We start from the raw sequence: 14,480 nt of genomic DNA, 5'->3' as shown, positions 1-14,480 counted from the left end.
GCTGAGAGAGAGACAGCCAGCTACTGAGAGAGACGGCCAGCTGTGAGAGACTGAGTGTGTTCCTGAACTTGAATTGTAGCCTGTCACTTCCCTAGTAAACCCCATAGTCTATGAATTCTGTGTGGACACTGCAGCAAATTATTGAATCCAGCAGAGAGGTGGTGGGTGCTGCGGGAGGAACAGTTGGTGTCAAGGTTAGTAAGAGGGCTAGAGGGTGGCGGCATGTCTGGCCTCATAAGAACAGGCCTTGGTCTGCTGATGGTGATTCTGTCTTCCTCTTGTGTAGTTGGAGGAGGTCAGAAGATGCCGCCTCCCTGTCCCTTTAGCAGATATATATCCCTGCAAAAGGGGTATGAAGGCGGCAGCATCCTCTGACCCCCTCTAATTTCTTGAGATGGAGAAAAAATCACCATCAGCAGCCCAAGGCTTATTCTTATAAGGCAGTGGTCAGACTTGTGGCCATCCTCTAACTTTGTGTGTGTGTGTGTGTGTGTGTGCGCCAATTCTGACACTAACTGTCCCTTCCATTACACTCACTACTTCTCTGCTAGGTTTGATAATTCGTTTCAGTGGCCACATAGAACTCACAGACAATACTCATCATTATGGAGTTTATTAGGGAAGTAACAGGTTAACAATTCAGGTTCAGCAATGCTCAAAATACAATTCTTTGATTAAGACACCCTCCCCTCAGCCATACCTGCTGGCATACCTCTCTTTGGCCCTTGGCCTCTTGGCCTGGACTCTGCCCTGCTTGGGCAAGTGTTACACATCTCTTTTAGCTCTTGCCCATAGGTATACCCCACTCCACCAGCAAGCTTCTGCCCAAAGGCACTCAGCTTTCTTGCTCCATGGACCAGCAAGCCTGCCACTCTGTCTCATGCTAGTCTCAGTTTTGCTGCTACTGCTGCCACCATCTCTTTCCCATCTCTCTGTGAGGTGCTTGGTATGTGAACTACTTGGTATGGCTTTTCTAACCATTGTGTTTGTAACTTCTACCAGATTACTGAGTGGAACCATGCAAATAAGGTGTGTAGAACTCTGATGTTGGGATTGGGTAGTGTTGTCACTCTGCGATGCTTAAAATGAGCCCTCCTAGAGACAGGAGATCTCACTGCTATCCAGAGAATAGAGCTGGAGGTGAATTGGAGCATGTCCTTGAACCTGAGATCCCCACACTGGACCTCCTTGGCTGAGAGACACCCTAGCAGAGAGAGGTGGTGGCAGTGGAACCAAGAGACATGAGACAGAATGGCAGGCTTACCTGGCCCACAGAGGCAGAGGCCAGGCCAAGAGGCCAAAGACCAGGGAGTCATGTCTGAGGGCACAGCAGAGGGTAGACTGTCCTGATCAAAGAACTGTATCCTGATAATGTTCCTGAACCTGAATTGTAGCCTGTTACTTCTGTAATTAACTTTGTAATCATGAATATTGTCTGTGAGTTCTGTGTGGCCATTGCATCGAATTACCGAACCCAGCAGAGAAGTAGTGAATACAGTTGGTGTCAAAGTTGGTAAAAAGCCTGGAGGGTGGTGGCATGTGTGGCCACATAGAAATAAGCCTTGGGCTGCTGATGGTGATTCTGCCTTCCTCTTGTGAAGTTAAGAGGTGGTCAGAAGATGCTGCCTCCATGTCGGTTTGCCCTCTGTACAGGGATCTCAGGCCCAAGGATGTGCTTCATTCCACCTCTGGCTCTTCTCTCTTGACAGCAGTGAGATCCCTCTTTCTGCCTCTGAGAGGGCTTATTTTAAGCCTAGTGGAATGACAAAACTGACCAACCCACATTAGGCTGCCATATACTTCATTTTCATGGCCCCACCCCAACAAGGGCACCATGTACCTTTTTATCTTATTAGCAAGCTGTCCAATCCTCTTGGTAGGCCACACATCACCTCACATTAGCATAGTTCCACCCCAGCCATCTGGTGGGAGTCAGAAAGACCATGGCTAGAAAAGCCTTACCAAGTAATTCACTGCACCAAAAGCCCCCGTCAGAAACCCTTAACAAAATATAAGCTAATTGAATCCAGCAATACCTGAAAACTAGACTATCTCATGATCAAGTAGGATTTATTCTAGGAACTCAATGTTAGTTTGACATAAAAATCAGCAATCCACTTTAACAACAGAATGCAGGAGAACATACCTGTGTGATCATTTTAATAGATGTGTAAAAGCATTTGATGAAATTCAACAGCAATTTCTGATTTAAAAAAACACAGCAACATAACACTCTGCAAACTAGGAATAGACAGCCACTTATTCAGTCTGATAATGTATACCTAAAAAGCACCTATGGATAAATCACATTAAATGATGAAAGACTGAATATTTTGCCCCTAAGATCAGAAGCATGGCAATGACGCCTGTTTTCACAACTTCTTTTTATGTTTGTCTTAGAAACTCTACCATTGCAGTAAAGAATGATAAAGGAATAAATGGCATTTTCTACAAAGAATATCTCAGCCATCTATAACACAATTACCAGAACCAACAAACAATTTAGCAAGTTCATATGATTGATATAAGGTAGATATACAAAAATTAGAACATTAGAAGCAAATGATTAGAAAATGAATTTGTTTTTTGAAATTTCATTTATAATAAAGCCAAAAACAAATACTTAAGAATAAATCTAATGAATAAAGTCTAAGAATTATACACTGTAACTATAAAACATGGCTGAGAGAAATTAAAGAATACCTAAATAAATGAAGGTATATACCACATTCATGGGTTGAAAGACTCAATATTAATAACATGACATTTCTTCACAAATTGATCTATGGATTAAACAAAATTAAAATTCTAGCAGGATTTTTATAGAAATTGACAGACTGACTGTAACATTTAAATGGAAACACAAAGGACTTAGAATAATAACAAAAGCACTTAAAAAAAAAAACAAACTATACTACCTGATTTCAAGACTTACTATAAAGCTGTGGTAACCAAGACACTCTGGTATGAACACAAAGATAGACATATAGATTAATGGAACAAAATCGAGAGGCGAGAAATAGACCCACACATGCGTGGTCAATTGATTTTCAACAAAGATGCCAAGGTAATTCAATAGGGAAAGTCAGTCTTTTCAGCAGATAATGCTGGAACACTAAGGAAAAAATGTACATAATCTATCTTACATCATATACAGTTGCTAATATATCATGTATACTTGTTAATTTAAAATGGATCATACCTAAATGTAAAATCGTAAAACTATAAAATTTCTAGAAGAAACTATCAGAGAAAATTCTTGCAGCCTTGGGGTAAGAAAGGGAACTCTGGTGGCATAGTGCCTAAGGCATTTGACTGCTAAATAAAAGGTTGGTGGTTGAAACCCACCAGCCACTCCTCGGAAGGAAGATTGGGCAATCTACTTCCGTAGGGATATCGCCTTGGAAAAACCCAAGGAGGGGTCGCTATGAGTTGGGATCGACTCTATGGCAGTGAGTTTGGTTTGGGGTGGGGGGTGGAAAGAAAAGTTTTAACACAAAAAATGCATGAACCATTTGGAAAAAAAAAAAAAAAAAAAACTGATAAATTGGACTTCATTCCAAATTAACAACTTTTGGCATTTGAAAAAACAAAAGGAGATGAAAAGTTAGTCAACAGACTGGAAGAAAATATTTGCAAAACATTTTTTTGCATATAAAGATGTACTAATACCAAAGAACCAAGTCCAGAAATGGAAATTTTCCACTCACAGCTCCTAGGAAATAATGGATGGCTCTATTCAATCTCAGAGAGTTAATTACATAAAATAATCTGGAGATAGGTAATAGCTTCTTAATAAACTTTTTCTATACGACATAAAAGCACATACCAAAGGGATAAATTATATTTCTCCTTTTTCCAGTTTATAAGGACTCTAGAGAGCAATATGGAAGGTGTACAGGAAAGTGGCCAGCATCCTATTATCTCTTTCATAAAAGTTCTGCTCCTAAATAGTTGATGGACAGTGGACTTTGTCTTTCTCCTTAAATTCATACATATTGTTCAGAAGATCTGAGACTGCCTGAACAGCCTTTTGTAAATTTAACATTTGCCAGCATTTCTTTTCCACCATTTTTTTCTTTTGTCAGCATTCCCCACTTAATATCCATGGACTGACAATATCCAGATCCCTATACAGCCTTTCTTGATGATTTAAATCAAAGTATTAAAATCTTTGAACCAAACTCTATGTATCATTCCTGACATTCTAACCAAATGGCACAGACAAGGATTTCATTTCCTTCAAAAGACACTGTAGCCTAATGTGAATTAATGAAATTCCATGTGTACATTTTTCTAATTTGCTTGATATCTTCATTTGTTGATTTTTTTCAATACAAACTATGTTAGGCTGGGTTCTCTAGAGAAGCAAAACCAGTAAAGCTTATATATGTTGTTGTTGTTATGTGCCGTGGAGTCAGACCCGACTCATAGTGACCCCTCCTTGGATTTCCAAGACAGTATCACTACGGAAGTAGATTGCCCCACCTTCCTTCCGAGGAGTGGCTGGTGGGTTTGAACTGCCATCCTTCTGGTTAGCAGTCAAGTGCCTTAGGCACTAAGCTACCAGAGCTCTATATGTTGTTGTTGTTATTTGCCAACTCATAGCGACCCCTCCTTGGCTTTCCAAGGCAGTATCACTACGGAAGTAGGATTGCCCAACCTTCCTTCCGAGGAGTGGCTAGTGGGTTTGAACCGCCAGCCTTCTGGTTAGCAGTCAAGTGCCTTAGCACTATGCTATCAGAGCTCCTATATACACATATAGAGAAAGAGAAATTTATCTTAGGAAAATGGCTCACACACTTATGGAAGCTGGCAAGTCCCAAGTTCTTGGATCAGACATCAGGCTGGAGGCTTTTCCTGACTCATGCAGCTACAGGGACTGACGAGCTCAAGGTTGGCAGGCAGTATACCAGCTGTTGACGCCAACAAATGATGAATCCAAGATCTCCAGGCCAAATGGTGGATTCTTTGCTCACAAACAGTTGTAGGCAGCACAACAGGATCCCAAACCACAGAAGAGTGTCTCTTTTTCCAGAATGTTCATAAATATATTGAAAGCAGGCCACACCCCTAGGGAAACTCTCTTTCAATGGATTGGCTGCTCCAAACATATACATCTGATCCCATCATGGGAATGGCCCACATCACAACTGCTTAAACCACAGAATTATGGTCCAGGCAAGTTGACACACAGCTCCAACTATCACACAAACTTCTTCATAGTTAATATATATTAACTATCAACTCCAAAAAACCAAACTCACTGCCCTCAAGTTGATTCTGATTCGCAGCAACCCCCATTGGGTTTCTGAGGTGGTAAATCTTTATGGAAGTAGATTGCCCCATCTTCCTTCCGTAGAACAGCTGGTGGGTTTGAACTGCCAACCTCTGATTAGCAGTCAAATACCTTAGGCACTACACCACCAGAGTTCCTTAACTATCAACTAGTCATGATAATTGTAATGATATATAAGATTTTCCTAGCATCTTAATTTTTTCTTTTATGAAGAGAAACCATAATAATCTGATTCATAACATTGTGGTCTATCGTATTAATTTCCTTTGTTCCTTATATTTTCATGTTTGTGGATTACTTACTATAAATAATCCAAAGATTATGTAGAGCCAAAAAAAAGAGAGCCAGATGAGGAAAGCAATTTTATTAATACATCATTTTAGTTTTATTATTTTAATAATACTTTCACATAATTTCTAAACCAAAAATGTGAGTTGAAATGAATTCTCTCTGTTGAGAAAGGGCCAGTCATCTTGTAAAAATCTGTCTCATTTGAATAATCCTGAAATCATAACAGAAAATTTAAAACTTTGAATTTCTCATTCTTTGCTAGTGATATTAATAGTTGAATAATTTATAGAACCACTGGGGAATTAAAATACTAATTTTTTGTTTAGTCTGATATATTATCTCTTAAAGAAATTTGCAAAGATACTGATATTAATGTATTATTATTATTACAGATATTTGAAATGGTAAAATATTATAAAATAAGCTTATATCTAGTACTTTATCACTAAGGATGGATAATAAACTGTCCTGGGTATTAAGTATGATACTCAAGGAATTTAGGAAATGTAACTAGATAGGCCTTTGTTGAGTTGGCTGCTTGTTTGTGCAGGTGAATGACTTTTGGGCTTTTTACTACTTGCAGTCATGGTTTACCCAATTTAGTATCCTCTCCTGAGTTCTGTGGAGAATATATCAATTAGGAATTATATTCAGCTGTAGATAATAGACACAAAAAAATAGTGCACAAACAAGATAAATGTTCATTTCTCCCTTACATTAAAAAACAGCCTGGATAATTCAGGCTTTACATAGCTCAAGTAAACTGGATGCAGGCTCCAGTTGTTCTCTTCTGCCATTCTGTCATGAAGGTGTCCTCGAGATCACCTCATGAACCAAGAAGGTGCTAGAGCTCCAGCTATCATATCTATATTCTAACCTGGTAACAAAAGGATGCAGGGAAAGTCAAAGAGGTATACATACCATATCTTCCCTTTTAAGGTGACTTCTCTTCTGAAGTTTGACAAACCTTCTTACTTCTTCTTACTTTTTGTTATCCATAACTCTGTACTATGATCATAATTAGCTACATGGGAAGCTGGGAGATGTGAACTTTATTCCAGGCAGCAATTTGTACAGCCAAAAATCAAGATTCTGCTGTTAAGGAAGAGGGGAAAGAAATACTTGGTAGGCACCTAGCAGCCTTTGCATAAGAAAGATAGTAAACCCTCAGTTAACTTCTAATTTAATGAGAATGTTAATGTTTGTATAGATATAGATATAAACCACATAAAGTTGTATAAACAAATACCAGTTTCATATAGAATAAGCATACCATGGAATTAACTTAGAAGTTTTGTATGATAAAATTACTGAATTAAATGATGTTTGTCTTCTTAAAATCTGGAATTGCTTTGGAAAGACAAATTAGACTACTCATCTCTTTTACCTGTTAAGCAGAAATATATAGAATTCCAATGACTTTATTACATGTTTCAGTAAACATTTTAGTTTCAAAGTATTGGAGAGTGGTAGCCTCATGAATCTTTTACTTTCTCCTCTTCTCCCCTCCCCAACTTTTTTTTTTTTTTTTTTTTTTACTTCTCTCTCATAATATCCAGGAGCTCTGGTATCATAGTGCCTAAGGCACTTGACTGCAAACCAGAAGGCTGGAGGTTCAAACCCCCCAGCCACTCCTTGGAAGGAAGATAGGGCAATCTACTTTCATAGTGATACTGCCTCAGAAACCCAAGGAGGGGTCACTATGAGTCGGGTCCGACTTGACGGCACACAACAACAACAACAACAACTCATAATATCCAGAGAAACCTTAGTTTGGGAATAGGAGTGGGTGTTTATAGACTGAATTTCAACCCCACAACTCTATTTTAGTTTTTTTTTTTTTTTTTTTTTTTTTAACCTTTACAAGGTATTCTTCAGGACCCTTGAATCCTTGAATAAATGAAACCAGACACAAGAAGTCAAGCAAAGAGGTTAAAGCATTAAAAGATCAGAATTATGAAAACTTTGAAAAGAGAATGAATATGAGATTAAGGAGAATTTGAAACTTGCCAGACTATATTTTGAATATGGTTTAGATACTGCCTAACTGTTCCTAACATAGTTTCTTTGGGGAATCAGGTTTAGTATTCTTAGGCCTTCTCTGCTCTAGAACTAGATGTTGCATCCTGATCACTTTATGAGAAGTAGAGATTAATACTTGGCCAGATTTGATGCTTTAAGAGGTAACTTTTCAAAATATACCTTCCTAGAAATGTCTTTAAATTTATTCTGGTATTTAATTTCAGAAACTGCATAAAGCAGCTTGTGTGATTCAAGCTTACTGGAAGGGTTTCCAGACTAGAAAGAGAATAAAGAAGCTTCCATCTGCTGTGATGACTTTGCAAAGGAGTTTCAGGTAAAATATTTTGCTGAGAGGAATGATGATTTGAGAGTGGCTAGGGGGACATCTTGGGAGCTCTGGTAGCATAGTGCCTAAGGCACTTGACTGCTAACCAGGAGGCTGGCGGTTCAAACCCACCAGCCACTCCTCGGAAGGAAGATAGGGCAATCTACTTCCATAGTGATACTGCCTCGGAAACCCAAGGAGGGGTCTCTATGAGTCGGGTCCCACTCGATGGCATATAACAACAACAACAACAACAGGGACATCTTATTCAGTGCAACTGAATGAAAACTTAAGGTTTTTCAAATGGACGGACAATGAAATACTAAAGTCACGGTCCAGTTTTTTGTATGACTAACCTATCCATGTTGTTAGAGACATTGGAAATAACACACATGCACACACAAAAATATGATTAAACTACTAGGTCATTTAGGACAAAGAACCGTCTCAGAGGTGATTTTTAGCCTAACTTAAATCTAAATGTTAGTTCATTAAAGTGAAACTTATATTTTACAGAAGTCAGTGGTTTGATCTAATTTTAGAAAAACTGAAACTATTTGTTTAATAACTGCAGCTGCATTTCTCAGTTATAAAAATAGTGTAAAATTGGTCTGGGGCTGAAAAGATCATGTGGTCACAGGGTGATAGAGTAGTTATTTAAGGCAAGACAGTAAAGTCTCTGGCTTAACCCTATCCCTTGTTGTTGTTGTTGTTATATGCCGTCGAGTTGGCGCCGACTCATAGCGACCTCTCCTTGGGTTTCTGAGGCAGTATCACTACGGAAGTAGGATTGCCCAACCTTCCTTCCGAGGAAGGGCTGGTGGGTTTGAACCGCCAGCCTTCTGGTTAGCAGTCAAATGCCCTAGGCACTATGCTACCAGAGTTCCCACCCTGTCCCTTAGTTGGCATCATATTCATTGATGAACAGTTCCTTCAGGGAAGACTTAAAGACAGATTATAAGTATTATTGGGCATGAGTGTTCTTGGCAAAACCAAACCAAACCCACTACAATCAAGTTGATTCCAACTCTTAACAACCCTACAGGACAGAGTAGAATTGCCCCATAGGATTTCCAAAGCTGTAAATCTTTATGGAAGCAGACTGCCTCATCTTTCTTCCACAGAGTAGCTGGTGGGTTTGAACCTCTGAACTTTCACCAGAGCTCATTGTTATTGGCAAAGAAAACATTAATTTGTTAAACATCTGTCAAGTACCTGATATATACCAGATGTTATGCTGCATACTGGGTGAAGTTAAGCAGACTTGAGTTTATCCTAGCTCAGTAACTCATTGGCTGAGCAACCTTGAACAAGTTACTCTACCTCTCTTTCAGTCTCAGATTTCCCATCTGTAAAATGGAGCTCTGGTGGCATAGTGGGTAAGGCATTTGGCTGCTAACCAGAAGGTTGGTGGTTCAAACCCATAAGCTGTTCTGCAGGAGGACAATGAGACAATCTACTTTCGTAAAGCTTTACAGCCATGGAAACCCAATAGGGACTGCTATGACTTGGAATGGACTCGATGGCAGTGGGTTTGGGTTTTTTTTAATTTTTAAATGGAGACAAAGTCCACCTACCTTACAAGATTAAGACACAATTTGAGATAAAGAGTGAGATTATATAAAGTTTTTTAGCATATTACCTGGCACTTGTTGTTGTTGTTATGTGCCATCGAGTTGGCCCCAACTCATAACAACCCCTCCTTGGGTTTCTGAAGCAGTATCACTAAGAAGTAGGATTGCCCAACCTTCCTTCCAAGGAGTGGCTGGTGGGTTTGAACCGCCAGCCTTCTGGTTAGTAGTCAAGTGCCTTAGGCACTATGCTACCAGAGCTCCTACCTGGCACTTAGAAAATGATAAAAGAAAAAATAAATATCTCACATTTTCTGCCCTTAAATATTCATAAATCTAGTCAGAAAAACAGATAGGTTAAAAAGTGATTATAATATTCATGAGAAGCAAGTATTATGTATTCCAGTATTGCTCAAAGTTTATTCCCTATCCTGTAGGATATTTCTTTAAAAAAAAATTAAACAAGAAATTTTATGGTCAGATAAATTTGGGAAATACTGAGTATTTTGAGGCTTATAGATATATATTCATCTATTCCAGAGTCTGAGATGTTCTTGGCTATAGTCTTGCTATCTGCAGTGAATTCAGGTAGAAAAGTTACTCTTATGGATTCTACCTGCTGTCATCCTCAGCTGTCTTCTTACATTTAAAAGTAACATGGATTCAGACTTTTAATGTTTGGTCCTGCAGTAGTTGCTAATTTTGCCAGTTTACTTTCTCTTTTCATATTAAAATCTTTATTTAAAAGAATCCCAGGATTACAGACCATATCCAGTTAGAAGTATATCTATGGATTCTAGTTAATATTTCACTATTTTAAAATAGAAAATACATTGCTTTCTTTATGTAACAAAATCAGACCAGTTGTAAAAATTTCCATTCAAAGAGATTAGCTGTGAAGCCAAAATAAGTTTGTTTCTTCCAGTATTTTGAAGTATAGTTTAAGTTGGGTTCTATATACTTTGTTTTTCTTTTTTAATTTCAAGTTTGCTCTAGGCCTCACTACCTTTCTTCTTCCATTAGTTACTACAGTTACGCAAATTTCTGTTGCTTCCTTTGTAGCTACGTTTTCTGGAAAGGTTATTTCTGTCTTTTTCTGGGTCAGGTCTTTATCTCAGAATAAATCCATCACCACTGCCACTCCCATGCTGCTTTTAGGAGGGACTGCACCTAAGGCATTTGACTGCTAACCAGAAGGCTGGCGGTTCAAACCCATCAGCCACTCTTCAGAAGGAAGATGGGGCAATCTATTTCGGTAGTGATACCACCTTGGGAATCCAAATGGGTCACTATGAGTCGGGTCTGACAATGAGTGAGTGAGCCAACCCTTCACACTTTTGGATCACAATTCATAATAGCTCTTTAGATTCACTAAGAGGCACTCTTATAGTGACACCCTTGCTAAAGCATTTTCATGGGGGTTTCTTTTTTATTTGATCACTTTTTAGAGTCTATCAAGTACTCTCCCCAGCGAGCTTTTCTGAACCAGCTAACAGCTGCTGCTTTTACCTTGGGGAAAACTCACAATTCACCCTACCTCTCTCTTGGTGCTGACGTTTATGTGTTTTAATTATATTTGTTTCAGTTATGTGAAACTAAGCTCCTTAAGAGAAAAACTATAAGTTCTCTGCCTGAGGCACAGCATCAAGCATGCAACAGTCAGTCAGATAAGTGTTTGTTGAGTTAAGAAACAGAGCCCTCTTCTACTTTGTATATAATCAACTCATACTTTTTGTTCCAGGACAGAATATTTCTAGGAAAATCTCTGATATGTTGGCAGCAGATAGTTGGTCAATTCCCTGTTTGACGATAAAATTCAAGTTGATTAAATCATGGGATGTGTTTATATAGATTATTTTGAGCATATATCTCATCAGTAAATTCATTTTCAATCAGTCCAGATGCCAGAGGGTCAAATGCCTACAATTTGTTACAAAAGAACCAGTTGGATGAATAATCTTTTAATCTTTGAGTGACCACAGAAACTTTTTTTCTTAACATTTTATTTTAGTTTAGGTGAAAGTTTACACAGCAAATTAGTTTCCTATTCAATATTTTATACAAAAATCATCCCATGCCATTGGTTTCTATCCCTGCAGTGGTCAGCACTCTCCCCATTTCCACTTTGCCTTATCCATTTCCATCCTTCTTGTTTCTCTGCCCCTCTTTGCCTTCTCATCTTTGCTTTTAGGCAAATGCTGCCATTTGGTCTCCTTATAGTTGATTGTTCTAAGGAGTACATCCTTACGGGTGTTCTACTTATTTTATAGGCCAGTCTATTATTTGGCTGAAACATGACCTCCAGGAGTGGCTTCAGTTCCAGATTAAAAAGATGTTTTAGGACAGTAAGTCTCTGGGGCTACCCCAGTCTCGGCCAGTCCAGTAATTCTGGTCTTTTTTATGAATTTGAGTTTTATTCTATATTTGTCTCCCATTCTAACCAGGACCTTCTGTTCCGTCCCTGCCAGAGCAGTTAGCAGTCATAGCCAAGCATATTTAATTCTTCTGGTCTCAGGCTAGAGGAGGCTGTGGCTGTGGTTCCTGTGGGCCAGTAATATTGTGGACTAACTGCTTCATTTTTTTTTTTTTTTTTTAATTGTGATTTGGGTGAAAGTTTACAGAGCATACAGCAGCCCCCGCATACTTTGTCTCATGACACTGACTACAATTTACCCCAATGCAACAGCTCCCCTCTCACTTCCCCATAGTTACCTCTTCCCTGTGTCCATCCCTCCATGCCCTCCTGCCCGTGAGGTGTCTCCCTGTGCATAAACAGCCCTTCTTTCTCCCATGATTGTTCTTGCCAAGGAGTGTATCTACGTCGGGTAAACATTCAACTCATACGCCTGTCTTTTGCTTGGCTGGAAGCCACAGGTGTGGGTTTAGTTCTAGACCTGAAAGGGCAGCTAGGGGCCATAATCTCAGTGGTACCACCAGGCTCTATTAGACCAGCAAAACTGGTCCCCCTCCCTTTTTTTTTCCCCAAATGATTTTGAGTTTTGTTCCACATGGTTCTCCCCTTCTATGCAGGATCTCCTACATAGATCCCCTTCCGAGTGATTGACAGTGGTGGCTGGGCACTATTTAGTTCTTCTGGTCTCATAGTTGTATAGGCTGCAGATTGCATGGTATACCAGTTGATTGGACTAATTGTTTCCATGAATCTTTGGTTTTCTTCATTCTTTGCTCTGGACGAGGAGAGACCCATCGTTGCATCTAGATGGCTGCTTGCTAGCTTTTTAAGATCCCAGTCAGAAGAATCATTTCTAATTCATACGATTTTCTAGGAACAGAACCAGCGCCAAATGACATTATTCAGTTATACAGATGTCCACGGGCCCCAGAAGGTCATGATTCTGAATCTATCCCTGAAGTCTCAGGTTGAGGGCAGAACCCTAGAGTTTGCCAAATCTTGGGGCCACAGAGACTCTACTCCTCAGTTTTGGCAGCCAGAAACAATTCAGAGAGTCCCTGACACAACTTGGGGCAGACCCTTTTTTTTTTAATACATTTTATTGAAATATAATTTATGTACAGTGAAATACACAAAAACTAAAGTGACATGGGTCAATCCTTTTTTTTTCTTTTTTTTTTTTTGCAGTGTTCCCTCCCCTCCCCGCCCACCCCTAGCAAACAATAAAGAAAGTTTCCCTCCATATATAAACCTTTCCTTGACCCTCCACAGCAATGAACCAATACTATATTTGTCCTTCTGTGATAGACTTATTTCACTCAGCATAATGTCCTCCAAGTTCATCCATATTATGCAGTGTTTTGCAGACTCCACATTCTTTAGAGCTGCGTAGCATTCCATTATGTGTATGTACAATAGTTTGGTCATCCACTCTTAGGTTGTTTCCATCTTTTTGCTATCGTAAATAGTGCTGTGATGAACATGAGCGTGCATGTATCTGTTCTATCCTGGCTCTCACCTCTCTAGGATATATACCTAGTAATGAGATTGCTGGGTCAAATGGTATCTCCAATTCCAGCTTTCTAAGGAATCACCATACTGTTTTCCACAGTGGTTGTATCACCTCATAATCCCACCAACAGTGTATGAGAGTCCCAACCTTTCCATATCCCTGCCAGCACTTGTCATTTTCTGTCTCATTGAACCTTGCCATCAGTGCTGGGGTGAGACAGTATCTCATTGTTGTTCTGACTCACATCACCCTGATGGCCATTGATTGTGAGCATCTCCTCATGTATTTGCTGGCCACCTGAATATCCTCCTTGGTGAAGTGTCTATTCATGTCCTCTGCCCATTTTTCAGTTGGATTGTTAATTCCTTTGGTGTGGAGGCATTGGTGTTTTCTGTAAATCTTAGAGATAAGTCCCTTGCCAGATATGTAATTATTGGCAAATATGAATTTGTTGCTGTCATTTTTGTTACGTGCTTTTTCATGGCATCGATTTCTTTATTCCATATAATTTTCTATGCTGAGCTCATTTTGTTTATGAATTGTGAACGTCCTTTGTTGCTGTTGTTTTAGTATTTGCTGAATATTTATGCTGGTCCTCTTTTTTATTTTGATGTGAAGGTTTATCATTTTTCTTTGAGGTTAGCCTGTGATACATAGTTTTCTTTCAAGTTTAGAAAAGTCCATTCTGTCTTGTAGTTGTTTTGACTTCCCTACCATCTAGAAGTTCTATAAAGACATGGTTTTTTCCCTCTTTTTGGTTTGTAGTTTGTAGTTGTCCTCATTTGTCAATTGATGTCTCTGGTTCCCTGTTTACAATCTTGTAGGCTTATTTACTTCGGATACTTCCATAACTGGGTTGGTTTCTGGGTTATATCATCATGTGTGTTAATGGTCAGTTGTTGTTGGCTGTTGTTGCTTCTCTCTCCAAAGGACTCCCTTTAGCATCTCTTGTAAGGTTGGTCTGGTTTTAAAAAATTCTCTTAGTTTCTGCTTATCTGGAAATGTCCTAATTTCACCATCATATTTGAGGGACAGTTTTGCTGGGG

The 14,480-nt window shown here is 39.2% G+C and overlaps 1 protein-coding gene across 1 annotated transcript in view; it reads left to right on the top strand.

The window, feature by feature from the left end:
- Window positions 1–14,480, top strand: part of IQCB1 (IQ motif containing B1) — a 107,610-nt gene that overhangs the window by 49,349 nt on the left and 43,781 nt on the right. Inside the window, exon 8 of the mRNA XM_007943896.2 lies at window positions 7,837–7,946. Within this exon, the coding sequence (XP_007942087.1) occupies window positions 7,837–7,946 (110 nt within the window). The remainder of the gene's footprint in view (window positions 1–7,836; window positions 7,947–14,480) is intronic.

The sequence above is a fragment of the Orycteropus afer genome, unplaced genomic scaffold (genome assembly GCF_000298275.1).
Source record: "Orycteropus afer afer isolate SDZICR_OR568_19922 unplaced genomic scaffold, OryAfe1.0 scaffold00114, whole genome shotgun sequence".
NCBI lineage: Eukaryota > Metazoa > Chordata > Mammalia > Tubulidentata > Orycteropodidae > Orycteropus > Orycteropus afer.
This window is presented reverse-complemented; position numbering and strand designations above follow the sequence as displayed.